The sequence below is a fragment of the Oreochromis aureus genome, linkage group 22 (genome assembly GCF_013358895.1).
Source record: "Oreochromis aureus strain Israel breed Guangdong linkage group 22, ZZ_aureus, whole genome shotgun sequence".
Classification (NCBI taxonomy): Eukaryota; Metazoa; Chordata; class Actinopteri; order Cichliformes; family Cichlidae; genus Oreochromis; species Oreochromis aureus.
The window spans coordinates 31,630,035-31,647,816 of record NC_052962.1 but is presented as its reverse complement, the minus strand read 5'-3'; the positions used below and the strand labels follow the sequence as shown (position 1 = coordinate 31,647,816).

At 38.7% G+C, this 17,782-nt stretch overlaps 1 protein-coding gene across 1 annotated transcript; it reads right to left on the bottom strand.

Moving 5' to 3' along the window:
- Positions 1-333: 333 nt before the first annotated feature.
- LOC120435542 (class I histocompatibility antigen, F10 alpha chain-like) lies at positions 334-15,234 on the bottom strand. The gene is made up of 10 exons (XM_039605325.1): positions 15,048-15,234; positions 11,833-12,111; positions 9,565-9,705; positions 4,402-4,497; positions 3,485-3,802; positions 2,773-2,868; positions 1,901-1,918; positions 1,662-1,730; positions 1,217-1,337; positions 334-440 (listed from the first exon to the last, which is right to left on the bottom strand). The coding sequence occupies exons 1-8, from the start codon at positions 15,232-15,234 to the stop codon at positions 1,684-1,686; spliced, it is 1,182 nt and encodes a 393-aa protein (XP_039461259.1). The 3' UTR covers positions 334-440; positions 1,217-1,337; positions 1,662-1,683.
- Positions 15,235-17,782: the final 2,548 nt, after the last annotated feature.

The following is a 17,782-nucleotide window of genomic DNA, read 5'->3' as shown; positions in this document are numbered from 1 at the left end:
CATTTCCACTTTGGTATTTTCTGTTGAAACTTTAAAACTTAATCTGCACTGGAATTTAGAAAGGAGGAGACTTTCACCTGACAACTAACCAAACATACCATATTTGTTCAGTCTTTCTCTAATTGCACTCATAAACTTTTATTCATATAAAACCTGTAGATCTATATAGCTCTTTATTTTATTTACTCTTTATCATGTAGTTTCTCTGAGCACTGCATGGTCAAGAAAGCTGTCCAAGAGTCGTTGTTAAAGAATAAAGGTGATCATACCGAATGTTCACTTTCAAGCTTGTTACAATTATACAGACTCTCTTTTTGCCTCATATACTGAATTTATATTCAGAATAATTTAATTTCACCATTATGATGTATATGTTAATGATGTAATGTTTGGCAACTCATTTTCAAACTCCTTTCCATTAAATCTTGACTAATAAGCATCTAAAAGAGATAAGATAAAACTTTATTAATCCCGCGGGTGGGTTCCTCTGGGAAATTCGGTTTCCAAATAGCACAGCACCGACAGAAGTTACAGAATGTGAGCAGAATACCATAAATACAGAGACAACGAAAGGGATAAATAGAATAAATAGGAATAAGAATACAAGGGAACTGCACATTTCAAGTATTGAAGTCTATTGCACCGTTGACTATTAACAAAAAGTATTGCACAGTGAAGAGAAGAGGCACTACAGCTTAGTTGTTCCCCCCTCCTTTATCCTCCTGTTTCCCCTCCCTCTCCCCTCCAGAGAGGAGTTCCTCTCTGGAGAGTTAAACTCCTCTCTGGTTGTTTATGGCCGTGTGCAGAGGATTGTCCATAATGTCCAGCAATGTCTTTAGTGTCCTTTTCTCTGCCGCTGTCACCAGAGTGTCCAGCTTCATGCCGACCACAGAGCCAGCCTTCCTGATCAGTTTTTCCAGCCTGGATGATCCTTCTTTGCTGTGCTGCTCCCCCTGCACACCACAGCATAGAAAAGTACTCCAGCAACCACCGACTGGTTAAACATCCTCAGGAGCTTCCTGCAGATGTTAAAGACCTCAGCCTCCCAGGAAGTACAGTCGGCTTTGGGCTTTATTATACAGGTTCTCTGTGTTGCATGACCAGTCCAGCTTGTTGTCCACCCACAGCCCGAGGTACTTGTACTTGTACCGCCTCCACCTCCTCTCCCTCTATCTGAACCAGCAGTGGAACTGCTCTTGTGTGACTCACAAACCACCTGCAACTATATTTTAGATTTTAGATCTTTTTTAACAGATTTTATGATGTGAACAATCAACGAATTCAATGAATTCCAGTTTATGGAGAAGAACGAGCTGACACGTCTTCTGTCAGGTTGTCTGTAGAGATAAAGAAATAAAATAAATGTTAGGATTATTCAAATCCACAAATAACATATTTACAGTTTCATTAAAATCTAAAATTCTGATTCAATCGAGTATTTACTTCATATGTTTCTGAATGGAATTAACACATTTGTTTTAATTTTGTTAAATCATTTCATGAAACTTTATTTTGAAAGCGTCTTTCTCTTAATATGATTTAAAGTTATACTAAAGCACTTTTTTGGTTCTATTTAAACAGGATATTTTACTACAGCCACTATTTTACATTAGTTTTAAAAAGAAAGCTAAAACATGAGACACAAATATGAAGTAACTCACTGTGTGCAGAGCTGTTTGTGGTTTAGGCTCGAGGAAGCATTTGCTCCTGGACTTCACAGTTCTCTACAGCTGTAGGTCAGAAACACAATGTTAGTCCACATCCTGCTCTCATCTGTCACTTTTACAACAATCGAACACAACAGGAAACAGCCCTGAAAGACTGTTTAGATTAAAGTACAGAAACCTTTTTAATTTCGTGTGGACAAGAGATTAGAGAAAAGGGACAAAGTTTAACTTACGAGATGGGGGAGGTCTCTCTGAAACAAAAAGGAAAAAATACATCATGTTAGTAATTTGTTATAAATGTTAATACAATTTTTTTCATGTATTATACAAGGCATGAAACATAATTTCATATTTTCATTTTGTAATCTGGACAAAAGCATTAATTTAATTTGTAAAATTAAAAACAGACACTGGGCTTACTCACTAACATGTTTATAGATATGTTGTGACCTTGCACCCAAAATGTGCTCGTGTAAAACTTATAAGTAAAGCGACTGAAGGTAGAGAACGTACACATTTCTAATGTAGGTAAAGGTGTACCTTAGGATGTGTTTGTTTGGCAGAGTTGATGGTTAAGAAAAGAGAAACAATGTTTGGGTTTCAATAACTGAGTTGGTGGTTATTTTGTTCCTTGACAACCAAACTGTAGCTCAGGTGTAAAAAACAAAACAAAACAAAAAAAACCACAAAGACAGAAAGAAAAATGATGCAGAAAAAAAAGTAAATAACAGACAAGAAGAAAAAAAGTGAAGTAACTGGACAAAAATCTACAAGTGGGATAATGCAGAGAAATGAAGGGCAAGTTATGAAACACAACAAGCATGATTGATGAATATCGTTGTAATATATTGAGGATTTAAAAGAGTCTGATCATCCTGCTGGCAGAGAAAGTGTTAAAATACTTTAATATTAACCTGAAGCTTCAGCTTACACTGCTTTTGGTTGTTACCTGTTTAATCCTGTGTGCATTGTTTGTTTTCTTTTGAAAACTGTTAATAATGACTTCAATTAAGTCGTATTACTCTTACTATCATTATTATTGTTTGCACTATGTCATCATTGTTGTTGCATTATACAAGAAAAATCCAGGAAGTTTGTTTCTCACCTGTCCTCTTTTTGTAAATAATGAATGCGATCACAGCGATGGCAGCAAGAACAACCACAGCAACAACAACAGGGATGATCAGGGAGAAGGAATTTCCTGTGGATCACAGAACAAACAAAAGGTGAGAACAAAAAGTTTCCAATCAGATAACAATCATGTACAATAGCTTCGTTTATGGTCACTACATATTTGTCTCACTAATGTTTGTTTTCATTCCAGCAATAAAAGTTCTGCCATTAAATTTAATTTCAATACATTGCCAATAAATTTGAACATAGCAATGTTTCAAAATATACATTTTCCCCCATTTACTATTTAATCTTCTAAAACTGTCCATTAGTCAGATAATCAGTGGCCACACATGAACATGTTATATATTCATCAATGTTTAGCAAGAACAGAAATGTGGTGGAAAAACACAACTTGGTCTAAACTGATTTAGGCCTTAAAATTATTCTGACAGAAAGAATATCAAAGATACTCGCAAATTTAAATAAACAGTGAAAAGACAGCAAAGTGGACAATAATTTAAATCAGAGCACTCAAAACTTTAAATGTTAATATTTATTAAGAATTTAACAAATCAGTATCAGTATGAAAAATATTTAATAAATCTGTATACAACGGGGGAGGAATTAAACTTTTCATCAAACTCAAATAAAACCACATGAACTGCACCATTTTTACAGTAAACTAAATGCATGTTTCCTACCTTCATCACTTTTACCCTTGTTGGTCTTGATCACTGCTTTGTCCAGTTTGGTGACGATGCCCTCGTTCACACCAGAGAGCTGAAACACACATCTGTATCTGTGCCAGTCTTCAGGTTTGACTGATGAGACATCCAGGTCAACACTCATCTGGAAGGTCCCGTCATTGTTGGTGAGAATCTCTCCTTTGTTCACACCCTCATGAAACTCCACTCCATCTTTTTTCCAGACCATCTCGGCTCTGTTAGGATAGAAATCTGTAGCGTGGCAGGTGACCAGAGAGGAGGAAGACTTCTGGAGGAGAGACACTGAGGGAACATCTGTGGAGTAAATACAAACAGTTTATTCTTTCTGTATTATTACTATTACTTTTATTTGAGGTGGAGAGGTGCACAGTGCAGACTAGGGGTGAAGAAAAGAGTACAGACAAGGTGGAGTGGATGGAGAAGAGCAAGAATGGAAAGGAAGGTTTACAAGATGGCAGTGAGACCTGCTGTGATTTAATATCTGAGGATGGTGGCACTGAGAAAAATACAGGAGACAGAACTGATGATATTAAAATTATCATAAGGAGTGAGAAGGATTAGAAATGAGTATATCAGAGCTAAAACTGTGGAAGATGATCTGCTATGCCGACCAGGAGCAACTTTAAAAGATTATTATTATTATTTGTAGCGAACCCCCCCGAATGAAGGATGACACTTTACTGATGACGTTTTGAAGGTTTAATGGCAGTAAACCATCAATCTCACCGTAAGAGCTGGGGATGTATACATAGAAACAGCGTGTAAGCAAAAAAAAACCACACTCTTACAATCGTAAACATTATAACATAAAGTACGTTCAACGTAACATTTAACAAATGTAGCCTCTGTCACAAAAACATCTAAACATGTCCTTATTTATGTCATTGCCATACCTTGTGCCTCTATCAAGGGGCTGCTAATAACAAAAGAAATCTCCATAGACTCCGTTACACCATGACATTTCAAATTCCCGCGACTGCTGCTGAAAACTGCGCCAAAAAACAGTCTTACAGGAAATCGTCCCATCAAAATAAAAGCTTCTACACCCAAACAGGAAGTTAGTAGTAGAAAACAACGATGAGTGTCAAAATAAGGTGCAAGGAACTAAATAAAGGCACTTAGGGTTATTTACACTCCCACCAAAATTATGAATAATTGGTTTACATAAGAACCACCATGAATAATTTTCCCCAAACAAAATAACCCATGTAGGAGTTACCTTAACAACTTTCTAACAACAACACAAGTTTTTGTACTGGACGCTCCACAACAGATAGTTTAGTAGAGCGTTGACCTTTGTTATTGAGTCTCTTTTCTCCAAGTGAGATCTTTACCCTTCGCACAAGTCCATCTTTCCCACTGACAGTCTCTACAACTCTTGCAAGTCTCCATTCCCTCTGGGTGCCAGTTCATCCATTTCCAACACAACATCACCTACTTTTAGATTCCTCTTTGGTGAGTGCCACTTTTGCCTTGAAATGATGTTGTGAATGTATTCTCGTCTCCAGCGGCTCCAGAACTGCTCTGCAAGGAACTGCACGCCACCACCTCTTCCTGCTGTACAGGTCCTCATTTGAAAAGGCACCAGGTGGGGGCAACAGTGCATTGGATTTCATGTGCAGCAGATGATTGGGCGTGAGTGGTTCTAGGCTGTCGGGGCTGTTCAAGTTATCTATAGTCAGGGTCTGCTATTGACTATAGCCATGGCTTCGTAGAATAAGGTCCGTAATGAAGCATCATTGAGTCTGTCATGAGCCAGTGACAGAGTGGTATTCAGCACACTTCTGACAGTCTTTATCTGACGTTCCCACACTCCCCCTGCGTGACTAGCGTGGGGTGCGTTCATCACAAAGTCACATTGTTTTTTGGACAGGTATGTATTTAGTCTCTGAGTGTCTAGCTCATTTAAAGCTGCTTTAAACTCATTCTGAGCACCAACAAAGTTCGTTCCCTGGTCACATTGGATGTGTCGAACTGCACCTCTGATTGAAATGAAACATCTTAATGCATTAATAAATGCATCAGTAGACAAGTCCTCTAAGAACTCGATGTGAATGGCACGAGAACAAAAGCAAGTAAATAGGAGTCCATACCGTTTGTGTTGTTTTCTTCCCTCTGTTGTCACAAATGGACCAAAACAGTCCATGCCGCAGTGTGTGAAGGGAGGAGAGGGCTCTAAGCGTTGTGGAGGTAGGTCACTCATCCTCTGACCCTCTGGAGCTTTGCGGAGTCTGCGGCAGATCACACATTGTCGGATGAATGAGGCAACTGTTTTACTCATTCCAGGAATCCAGTAGCCACTGGATCTGATTTCATTATTGTGAATCCCTTTCCTTGGTGTTTTACTTTGTCATGACAGTGAGATATTATGAGTTTGGCTGCATAATGTTCTTTTGGGATCACGATCGGGTGTTTGAAGGTGTCACTCGTTGCATGCTGGAGTCTCCCTCCCACCTTGAGGAGACCATCTGTATCTATGAAAATGTCCAGTTTAAACAGTTTGTTATGATGTGGGAGCTGTTCTCCTTTCTTCAGCAGTCTTATCTCCTGTTCATACGTTTGACTTTGTACATCTCGAATGATCACAAGTTCAGCATTTTTCTGTTCACTCACCGTAGCTGATGCATTTGACTTGATGTGTCTAGCCCTTCTTATGAGATGTGCTACAGCCTTAATTGCTTTGGACCAGGAGGAGAACTTACTTAGACTTTCAGCAAGACTTACAGTGTCTGTGACTTTAGTTAACATTGTCTGTACTTTTCTGACTTCTGGATCTCCTATGGTCAGATCCAGCTCGACAGGTTGTGCTGTGGGCAGTTCATTTTTTCCACAAAAAGGCAGGGCCAGTGAACCAGATAGACTTATTTAACTCTTTGACAGTTACACCTCTCGAAGCACTGTCAGCTGGATTCAGTTCTGATGGCACGTAAAACCATTGCTGAGGGCTTGTACTTTCCTGATCTTCTGAACCCTGTTAGCTACAAAGGTGTGAAAACGACGCGCATCATTGTTTATGTAGCCCAGCACCACCTTTGAATCAGTCCAGAAATACTCCTTTGCACCATAACACAGTTCTTCCCGTAACATGTTGCTGACTGAGACTGAAACTACAGCTGCTGTTAGTTCAAGTCTGGGGACTGTGGTCAGTTTAGTTGGAGAAACTCGAGCCTTTGCTATTACCAGAGAGCAGTGAATTTCACCTTTAGCGTTTTTTGCCCTCAGATAGCTACATTGTCCATAACCACTTGAGCTCGCATCTGAGAAGTGGTGCAACTCTATTTCTTTAGTTTCACCAAAGTTAGCAGGCAGGTAACAGCGAGGTATGTTTAGCTTGTCTAGATTTACAAAGTCACTTTGCCAACTCACCCACCTTGGCTTGAGTGCATTAGGTATGGGGTCGTCCCACCCGACACCATGCTGACACATTTCTTGCAAGATTTTCTTTCCATTCAGCACATATGGCGCTAAAAGTCCAAGTGGGTCGTGATCGACGCGACGGTGGAAAGAATGCCTCTGCGTGTGGCTGGCTGGACTTTCAGTGTGTTGTCAAATTTGAAACAGTCCTTTTCAATGTTCCACTGGATGCCTAGTGCTCTTTCTTGTGGCATGTCTTTGAATGTCAAGTTTCTTATGTTAATGTTTACAGCGCACTCTGATGCAGGTATACTTTGCAAAACAGTGTGATTGTTAGAAACAAACTTGTGGAGACGCAGATTACCTTTGCTGCAGATTTCTCTGGCTTCTTGTGCCAACTGTATTGCTTCTTTCACTGTGTTTGTGCTCAGTAACTCCATCATCGGCGTAAAAGTCTTTCTCAATGAACTGTGAACCTGCTGGGTGTGAGTGGCAGTGCTCTTTGGCTAAGTACTTCAGTCCATAATTTGCACAGCCTGGAGATGATGCTGCACCAAAAGGTGCACCTTCATTCTGTATGTTTGAGGTTGTGTGCTTGTATCACCGTTTTTCCACCAGAGGAAGCGTAGATAGTCCCGGTCCCTCTCACTGACGTGGAACTGGTGGAACATCTTTTCTATATCACACATTAAGGCAATAGGATGTTGCCGGAATCTCAAGAGAATGCCAGTCAGATTGTTTATTAAGTCTGGCCCTTGGAGGAGGTGATCATTGAGACTAGTTCCATTGTGTTTGGCTGAACAGTCAAATACGACACGCAGTTTTGTGGGCTTTTGGGGTGGTAAATCCCATGATGGGGGATGTACCATTGTTCACCTTGTATTCCTTCATTGTGTACTTCTTCCACGTCTCCTCTTTCAATTATGTCGTTCATGTATGCAACATAATCATTTTTGTAGTTCTGATCCTTGTTCAACCTTCTCTTTAAGTGTTCCAGTCTGATCTCTGCAAGCCTTTTGTTGTCTGGTAAGTTTGGCCTTTGCTTGAATGGAAGAGGCATCTCGCAGTGTCCTTGTTCGTTTTCTTTATCCCTTCCTTAAGTTTTTCCAGAAAAACGAGATCCTCTTAATGAGACCGTTTTTCACATGCCTTTGTGTCCTTGAAATCTGATTCAAGAACATTGATCACGTCCATTGGTGTTACAGCAGGCATTTCCTTTACCATGACTCTATGGCACAGACTTGCTTCAGTTTCATTTGGCTCTGATGTAGAGCCACCAACGATGCTCCACCCTAGATCTGTCTGTATTGCAAATGGCTCATTGTCCTTTCCGAGTAGAACCTGTTTTGGAGCTAGAGTTCTGGGACAGTTAAATCCAATGAGCAGTCCAACATCACAACTCAGGAGAGGAGGTATCTGATCAACGATCTCTGACAGATGGGGCCATTGTTTTGCAGTTTCATTTGTGGGTATGTTGTCATAGTTAAATGGGATGTAGTCCTTTGTGTAGGAGGGTGGAAGGTCAATGTGAACATCTGAATTATAACCTCTCACACGTAACCCTGCTACTCTCTGACTTTTGACTGTCATGTGAACTCCCAGCATCGTGGTTAGTTTTAGCTTAACTGGATGGGATACTGCTTGTAACTGGTTAGTTACCTCTTCACTGACAAATGTGTTGTCACTTTGTGTGTCTAATAAAGCGTACACAAGCTGCTCTTTAGATGGACTCTGGGTAGTGGAAACCCACACAGGAACAATCATGGAGGTACTACCTGATTGACCCACCTTAGTCACATTCAGAGCTGTGGCTGCCATGGTGTCATTTTCCATGGTTGAAGTGACGTTTGTAGAGCTCTGAGGCCTTTCGTTTGCCATGTGACTCTCATTGTGCAAACAGGTGGGGTGTCGTCCTTTGCAAGTGTCACATTTGTGGCGATGACGACAGTCTCTGGCATTGTGGCCCACCTTTAAGCACCCGTAGCACAGTTTATTGTCCTTCACAAATGTCCGTTTGTGGTCTAGTGACTTTTCTGAGAAGCTTGGACACTTTGACAACTGATGACTTTCATCTTTGCAGAACATGCAGGCCACCTTTAACTTTGTGTCATTTGACTTAGTTTTTTCTCCTTGTACTGTGGCTTGTGTAGTAAAGACTTGAGTCACAGATCTGCTTGGTTTGGTCTCCCTTGTGTATCTTTTCTCCAAGGATGAGCTGCATGAATGGAGTGCATATGAAGAAGTCACAGGATTACATGCAATTTCTGCCTCGAGTGCTACAAACTCTGCAAAATCCTTGAAAGAGGGAAAATCTTTGCCTTTCATGAGAGCAACTGTGACTTGACGATTCCAACGTGTTGCGAGCCATTCTGGAACCTTTTGCAATAACTTTTGGTTTTCCTCACAGTCACTTAATATCTCTAAGCCCTTTACATGTGGTGTCGCTTGCAGACAGGTTGTGAGAAAATCAGAAAAGGCCCGTAGACCTTCTGCATCTTTTGAGTGGATTTTAGGCCACTTTGACAGTTTGTCTCTGAATGCCTTTTGAACAACAAATGGCTGGCCGTAGCGTTGGTCAAGTCTTTTCCATGCATCTTTGTATGCCTCTTCATCACTGCGGTAGAACGTGCCCTCAAGACACTTAAGAGCAGGACCAGTGATATACCTTTTTAACAAATGCAGTTTTTCAGCTGGAGAGATACCTTTGTGGCCCACCAGTGAGATGAAGGAAGCCTTCCATTCGATGTAGGTGATGGGATCTCCGCTGAACACGATGGGCACTGGCACTGGAATTCTGCTTACTGCTATGCTGTCTTGAATAGCTTTAGCCAGCTGGAATACATCTGTGGGAGGCGATGGAGTGACAATTTGCGAGTGCAGTTGTTGTAGAGGATTATTGACAGGGATGGATGCATATTTTTCCACATGTGGGTGATATGAACCTGTAGAGAGCTCTGAGGCTGGTTGTGCAAAGCTTTGGTTGATAACAGACATCCCATTGCTCTGTAACATTAACTGACTGTCCATATCAACTTTAAATTCCTTGTCATAAATCTCTAATTTTGCACGTGCTGCTTGCCTTTCCTTTTCTGCTTGTAAACGCTCTAGTTCAGACCTTTGTGCATCCAATTCCCTCCTGTGTTTCTCTTCCATTTCTCTTATTTTTGCTTTTGTTTTATTTCCTCTTGTGTGATTTTATACTGAGCTTCCTTTGCAGCTAATTCTGCAACTGCATCGATTCTTTTGGCTGCGATGCTTGCTTCAGATTGGTAACTTGACTGTGATGCAGTACCAAATATGGACTTAGCATGTTCATAAGCTAAGAGCTGATGGAGCGCTGCCTTTCTCTATCGACATCATACTCATCTATAGCTGCTAAACGCTCAGATATGATTTTCATAATGTCCTTTGTCACTGATTCACAAGAGTCCATTTTGCGCCTTATGACATGGGATGGTTCATTACGCTCTCTATATTCACTGTATGCTTTCATCATGTCATTTACTGCCCTTTCAATATCATCAGCCATTTCTGCTAACCGTGAATCTGATAAATCACTTTTCAGGTCTTCTCTGTATGCTCTGACCTGGCCTTTCCAATGTTCATAAATGGTTAGCAGTTTCTTCTCTCTTTTATTCTGTTCATCCCTTTGATATGAGAGCATTTTCTCTGTGGGCACACTGGGCCGTTCTGATCGCCTTGGATGAACGTTTCATTAGCTGTTTCATCGGCTTCGCATGTCAATTCCTTTTGTTGTTCCTTTTGGTTTATCTGATCTCCTTCTATATTTTCCATTTTGAGAGCAATTGCTTGTTACCGGGCCGTTGCTGTAGCTTGCTGCTCCGCGCCGTTCCGTTACCGTTCCGATCGCAGGAAGCTCTCTCTCTCTTCTCCCGGAGGCAAGCTCTTACTGTAGCGAACCCCCCCGAATGAAGGATGACACTTTACTGATGACGTTTTGAAGGTTTAATGGCAGTAAACCATCAATCTCACCGTAAGAGCTGGGGATGTATACATAGAAACAGCGTGTAAGCAAAAAAAAACCACACTCTTACAATCGTAAACATTATAACATAAAAATACGTTCAACGTAACATTTAACAAATGTAGCCTCTGTCACAAAAACATCTAAACATGTCCTTATTTATGTCATTGCCATACCTTGTGCCTCTATCAAGGGGCTGCTAATAACAAAAGAAATCTCCATAGACTCCGTTACACCATGACATTTCAAATTCCCGCGACTGCTGCTGAAAACTGCGCCAAAAACAGTCTTACAGGAAATCGTCCCATCAAAATAAAAGCTTCTACACCCAAACAGGAAGTTAGTAGTAGAAAACAACGATGAGTGTCAAAATAAGGTGCAAGGAACTAAATAAAGGCACTTAGGGTTATTTACATTATTATTATTATTATTTAAACCATACCAATTTCTTTTGATGTGATGTAGTTTATAAAATTAAATTAAATTTAAAAAAATGTGTCAAAATGTCATGCGAAGTGCAATTATATTAACCCTTTCACACATAGTGGTCACTACAGTGGACAACTATTCAAAGGCTGTTTTCTTGTATTTGTGTCAGTGTTGATGGTAAACTTGCACATAAACCACTACATTGGACACTGATGTGTCACTCCATGCCTTGCAGGGTTATAGTTGTTATAATTGTTACATATATTGTTATACTGTATATGTATATATATATATATATATATATGATATTAAATTAACCTTTTCATGTTAACACCTTTTCAAATTAACCTTTTCATGCATATATATATATATAATATATTTTTAAATATATATATATATATATATATATATATATATATATATATATATACATATATATATTTTAAAATATATTATATATATATATGCATGAAAAGGTTAATTTAATATCATATTAAGTAATAAACTGAGACATATAACTTTTGGTTAACAATCTAATTCTGGTCATAGATTTTACCTGTCCTCATCAGAGAGCTCCTCCCATAGTTCACATACTTCTTCAGCCACTCAGGACACTCCTGCTTGAGGTAGTTCTTTTCCTGAGCAGTCAGAGCCCAGTTATGATCCCACTTGTTTTTGGTGATGACAGCCTGTTCTTTTGGAGCGACCCATGTCTCTGTCCTCAGGTCAAAGCTTAAAAAGTCCTCTCCATCATAGCCGTAATGGCGATATCCATTCACTTCACCTGTTTCATCATCCCATTCACAGCCGTACATCGTCTGGTAAATGTGAACACCTGACAGAAACACAGAGACAAAGACTGCAGTGAACCAGAGAGAGACTGCAGTAAAGTCTTATACTGACACAGAGACGTGATCAACATATAGAGGATCTACATTTATGGCTGCTTTTGTCTCAGTGGAAGATTTTTAACACAAATCATCATTAACAATGACTGGGAAAAAAACAGAATTCATTTTCTCCCGTTAGCACATCTACGTCCTGCCTGCAGAGATATCACTGCACAGTTTATCTATCCTGTTGTAGGTGGAGCAACTTCCTGTGAGCTGCAGGAACAGACAAACACACTAAGCTGGAGTCCTGAGCAGCCGACACAAATCCTGATTCTGGGTTTAAGTTTCCATCCACTGAAACTCTGCAGCCGTTATCAGTCCAACAAAATCCTTCCTGTGAGAAACTAAACACCAGACTGTCCTGAGGTTTTTCTAGAGGTGTCTCTGTTTAATATGATCATGTGATGTTAATCTAATCTGGAGTTCTACTTACAGTGTTTCATGCGTCATGTCATCATTGATGACGATGCAAGAAATACTTTTTGATAAATCAGTTAATTTCTTGTGCTGTGACCTGACAAAAAGGTGAAAAAGGTTCCCCTAAGATTTTACAACCATGTTGTCATTTTTATTACATTTACTAAGAGCAGAGGACTGAAACAATAATTCAGACCTTGAATTTGACTCCATGCTGGGACACTTTGGTGTTTTTAGTGCTGTTTCCAGATCAGATTTTGCACTAAAAATATTAAAACATTCACATTAATAATATTATTGGATGTGTAGCACAGAGATCTGTGGGCGTCTTTGAGTAGGAACCTGATGCTGTAGTGAGAGCAGACAGTCTACAGGTGAGAGCGACACGAGGAGTCATTCCTGCTTTTATAACATCGCTGCTCTCAAAGCCACGAGAAACGCCTCGGTGCATCATCACAGGTATTGTCTTTAATCAATAAATCAGGACGCCATGAATGTCCATGACAATCTCGCAAAAACACCTCCTTATAGGCGGCAACAAAGTGAATGTGGGATGAGCTGGTGTTGTCTGCACTCCTTTGATTGGACAGAGAAACATGGGGAGGCCCTGCATGAGTCAAGAAAACGCTCACAGCTGTCACTGATAGAGGTGGGCGGATCGATCCAAATATCGATAGTATTGATACCAACACTAGTATTGGTTACGGATCAATACTAGCATGACTGGATTGATACTTTGCTTTTATCCTTCAAGTTCAGTATGTAGCCCGCTGAACTGTGTTAATTATTTCTGTAGTGGGGATTCCCTTTGTCCAACCAAACATCCTACAGCTTAACAAGCCACTGCTGCACTGTGGTAATGTTTGGTACGCAGGCAAAAGACGTCCAATTATCAAATTCAAAAGTTGCATTTTATTGTCACACTACTCTCCCCCAGCTGCCTGAATAACTTAAAATTATTGGAACTGATTTTTTATCGACACCACCTTAATAATCAACCTTCATCCAGTTTATGGGAAAACTGAGACATTTTAACACTTTACTTTCCTTGATTATATTTTCAGGTTGTTGTTTATTAGTAAAAAAAAAACCAAAACATTAAATTTTAAATCTGGGACCAAAAATATTAAACATAGACTGAAACTCATATTTACTGTTTTGTTTTCAAATATTACAAAAATCATTGTAAAATTTAGAGAAACTGTTAACTGTTAAACGTCTGTCTGTTAGTTTGTGTTTCTTATTTTTGGTCTACCTACTTCTCACCAAACTGTTGTACTATTGAAATAAAACTAAAAGTTAAATATTTATTTATTTTCCACAGAGTAGCTTTAAGTTTGTCACCGATTTATTTATGGAACCTCTGCTAATGAAAGATAATCCTGAAAACATTTCCTCATGAAAACAGGCTGAATGTCTGTTTCATTTTCACAATGGTTGATGCATTTAGTTAAATTCATTCATAAAGAGGCCGTGGACAGTGAACGGGTCATTGAGCTGTCTCTACTTTCAGCCTGTTACAAAGTCAACCCTGTTTGATTCTACTTTTTGTTTAAATATAACATCATCATCATCATTATTATTATTATTATTATTATGTGTTTAATGGAATCTGGAAAAAAAAACACTGTCAAAACTGTGACATCACAGCACATTTATCATCTCAGCTAGATGATAAATTATTTCATCCTAAGATGCTGTTGATGGTGTCTGACATATTTTCTTTTTCTATAATTTATTACAATATGTGATTATTTGTGAGGGACGTCTGAACTGAGACACGGAGCGACTTCCTGTGAGCTACAGGAACAGACAAACACACTAAGATGGATCCTGAGCAGCAGACACAGATCCTGATCCTGGGTTTAAGTTTCCATCCTCTGAAACTCTGCAGCCTCCTATCGTTCTAAAAGAAAATCGTATAACTGCGGGAAAACTACACACCAGACTGTCCTGAGATCTTTCTAGAAGCTTCCACTGAAGGAGAGTTTCAGTCCAGGATTGTTTTTATTAAAAGTCAAATATTAGTTCACAATAATTGTAAAACAAATACACCTCAGACTGATTATTTAGATCCTGCTGATTTTCTGGATATTAATTTCTGAATAATCGATTATTAAGAAATTGTAGCAAAAACAACCATCAAGGTTTCAGAGGCAAAAAATCCTAAATATAAACCAAAAACTTCAAATATCATGAATTTATCTTTATTATTTGATTATTTTGATCAACTAAACAGTTAAATTATGCCAGTTCATACAAACATGATCATTAAAGCTGTTTGAATTAAATTAAAGTTTCCCAGACTGTAGTTCTACATTTATGACGAAATATTATGTTAATAATTTTAATCTGTAATCTGAATGAAACATTTAATGTGTGCAAACCTGTTTACTACTGTAAACAAAACACACTGAAAACATTAACAGCAAATATCAGTAAAAATAAAACATGAACAAACCTCCAGTTTGGTTGAAGCGCTGCTTTGCAGTGTCAATGTTGGCTTTGAACACCTGCTGGTGAACCTTTCTTACTTCAGTCCCTCTCTCCCAGTACTGCTGATCTGTGTTCTTGGCAATCCAGTCCTGTTTGGGCACTTTTTTCTCCGTGTTGCTGTCATAATAATCAATCTCAACATCATCAACCATCCCAACAACCACAAACTCTGGGAAGTTTGGGACTTGAGAGGATCCAGTGTAGAAATACTTCAGCGAGTGGGTCACTGTAAGAAACAGTTAATGTTGTGAGATCTCAGGAACACAGATTTATAAATTATTTTATTTTTTTAATAACACAATAAGAAAAACTACAGCACATTAATCACATCCTGTAATAATCCTGCTGTCCCTTCAATAAACACAAAATAGATTTCTGAATAGATATTCAGTGTATTCAATGTCATTTTTCTGATCCTCTTTTCTTCAAAATGTCATGATCATGAGTCTGTGACTCAATGATTTTGTGTTTGGTGTATTTATTGTTATTATTTTCATGATTATTTTTTCGGGCTGTTTTGGGATGGTTTGTGTTTTGCGGTTTTGGATACTGGGTTTCTGGGTTTGTGCTCCCTTTGTTGGTCCCTGGTGTTAGTGTTCCCCTGTCTCTTCAGGTTAATCAGGTCCAGCTGTGTCTCCCACCTGTGTGTGATTTCCCAGTGTCCCTCTGTGTATTTATAGTGTGTGGTTGCCTCTGTTCCTCGTCGCGTCGTCTGTGTTCATCCTCTGTGTTACCCTGCGTACTCTACATTACTTCGTGAATCCCCTGCGTGTTCAGGTTTGCTGCTCTATGGTTTAGTTTCTCCCAGTTTACTCCATCCTTGGTTCTATTTTGCCATCCCCACTTTATGTTCGGTATTCTTAATAAATCACCCTCACATCTGAATAAGTGCTGCATTTGAGTCCTCCTTCCACACATGACGCGGCTGCTGCCGCCGAAGTCGTGACACAAAACTTCTAATTCTAGTTTGAACCTGATTATTCACAGAAAGTTTTAAAACTGGTGTTTATCCTTCAGTTTGGTTTAATTCAGTTTTCATGATTGATGGTTTGAACTCATTATAGGTTTTAATATAACTATATTTTTATTTTGTTTTCATTGTTAAACAAAATACATAATATTTGTAATCTCTTTTGCTTTTGTTACGCAGCGTGACTTCTAAAGTGAGTTGTTTTCTTTTGCATTTCAATTTTTGATATATCAAATTATATGAATTGATTGAAGCATATCGATGCTTCTTCTTTGTTTATATTATTTTTATAGATTTTTTTAAGCTTAAAATTGTTCCAGAAAGTTTTACTTCCAATATCTTTGATCGATAATATTATCAATAAAACCAAAGCTAATGTTAGGTAACTATTATTTGGGGAATATTATGTTAGCAATTGTTATTTTATCTTTTATTCTGTAATCAGGTTTTCAGTTGAGTTTTCAGTTATCAAAAGTCAAAAATATTTGTTAGTTTAAAACTCTTCTCATTAGCGCTCCCTGGAGGAGATTGTTCATAAATATCGAAACTTTTCTGGTATTTCTCACCTGCAGCTTCTTATTGATCATTCAGCAGTGAAAACAACATTAGCTCATGCTGGTATGTGTAGTGTACTCGCACTTTATATACATAAACCATCTGATATTATTAAATAATAATGATTTCATTTGCATCACAATTGAATTGAATTGAATTCTATTTTATTTTATTTATACACCTCACAACAAAAGTCACCTCATTGCGCTGTTAATTAAGCAATAACACCAGAAAAACAGAGAACTTCATATCCGGGTGTAACTACTCGTTAGTTATGATATGTGTGCGCATGTTTGTCAAACAGAAAATATTCACAAGCATAACACTGGTGAATAATACTGAAGACAATACAAAGCAGGAGTCTTTCAACTTTTAATAGACTACATCAAATGACATGTGGCTCTTCATGTACTGAACAAATAATTTTTAAATAATAATAAAATGAAAATAATATTTATAAAGATACTTAAATGAACTTTAGTTAACTTTAATGAGCAGCTGCTGTGTGAAAATGTTTTAAACCTTCATAAAATTAAAATGGTACTTAGTTTTTAAAATAAACGTTTTAATTACTGTCACCAGATTATCATCAGAACTCCTCACTGATGTTTTATTTGTTGGACTGTTTGGAGAGACAGCAACAGCCACAACGCTTAAAATGCGTCACGAACGGTTTAAACCCGGAAATCATCAAATAGTTTGGGACATAAGTCGCCTTGTTTTAATCTTTGCCTTCATCCAGTGCCGTAGCTCCGCAAACGCACATAACGCACACCGCGTAGGGCACCAAATGGCGGTAGGGCACCAAAAAAAATCAGGGTCGTAAAAAAAAAAAAGTAAACCATATTAATACTATAAATATCATATGCATTAATATGGTTAAACAATACAAAAGCAACATAAAACAATTTTCCGAGAAAAGGGGTGAATCTGCTTTGTGCCCTGTCTCCAGTCTCCTCCTGGTGCCCCCCCCACTCCCAGTGGTCTGTTCTATAATGCCTCAATTCGGTATTGGTAAACACCTGTTTGAACATGGCCTCGAAACGGCAACAGGAGTCGGGAGCGGAGAAAAGAAAGAAGAAGAGGAAGCGTGATGAAACTCAGGCGTCGCTTGCCGGTAAGGCAATGTTTAAATAATAATAATAAAAAGTTCATTATTGTAGCCCTTGCTTGCA

Bases quoted from the DNA above. Each gene is read 5' to 3' on its own strand.
- LOC120435542 (XM_039605325.1), bottom strand. From the start codon at position 15,234: ATGGTTGATGATGTTGAGATTGATTATTATGACAGCAACACGGAGAAA. The intron at 9,706-11,832 runs GTAAAATCTATG...CGCCTCCCACAG, and splicing joins GAGCTCTCTGATGAGGACAG to ATGTATTCCAGCTGGCTAAA. The intron at 3,803-4,401 runs GTATGGCAATGA...TTTACTCCACAG, and splicing joins CCCCTTGATAGAGGCACAAG to ATGTTCCCTCAGTGTCTCTC.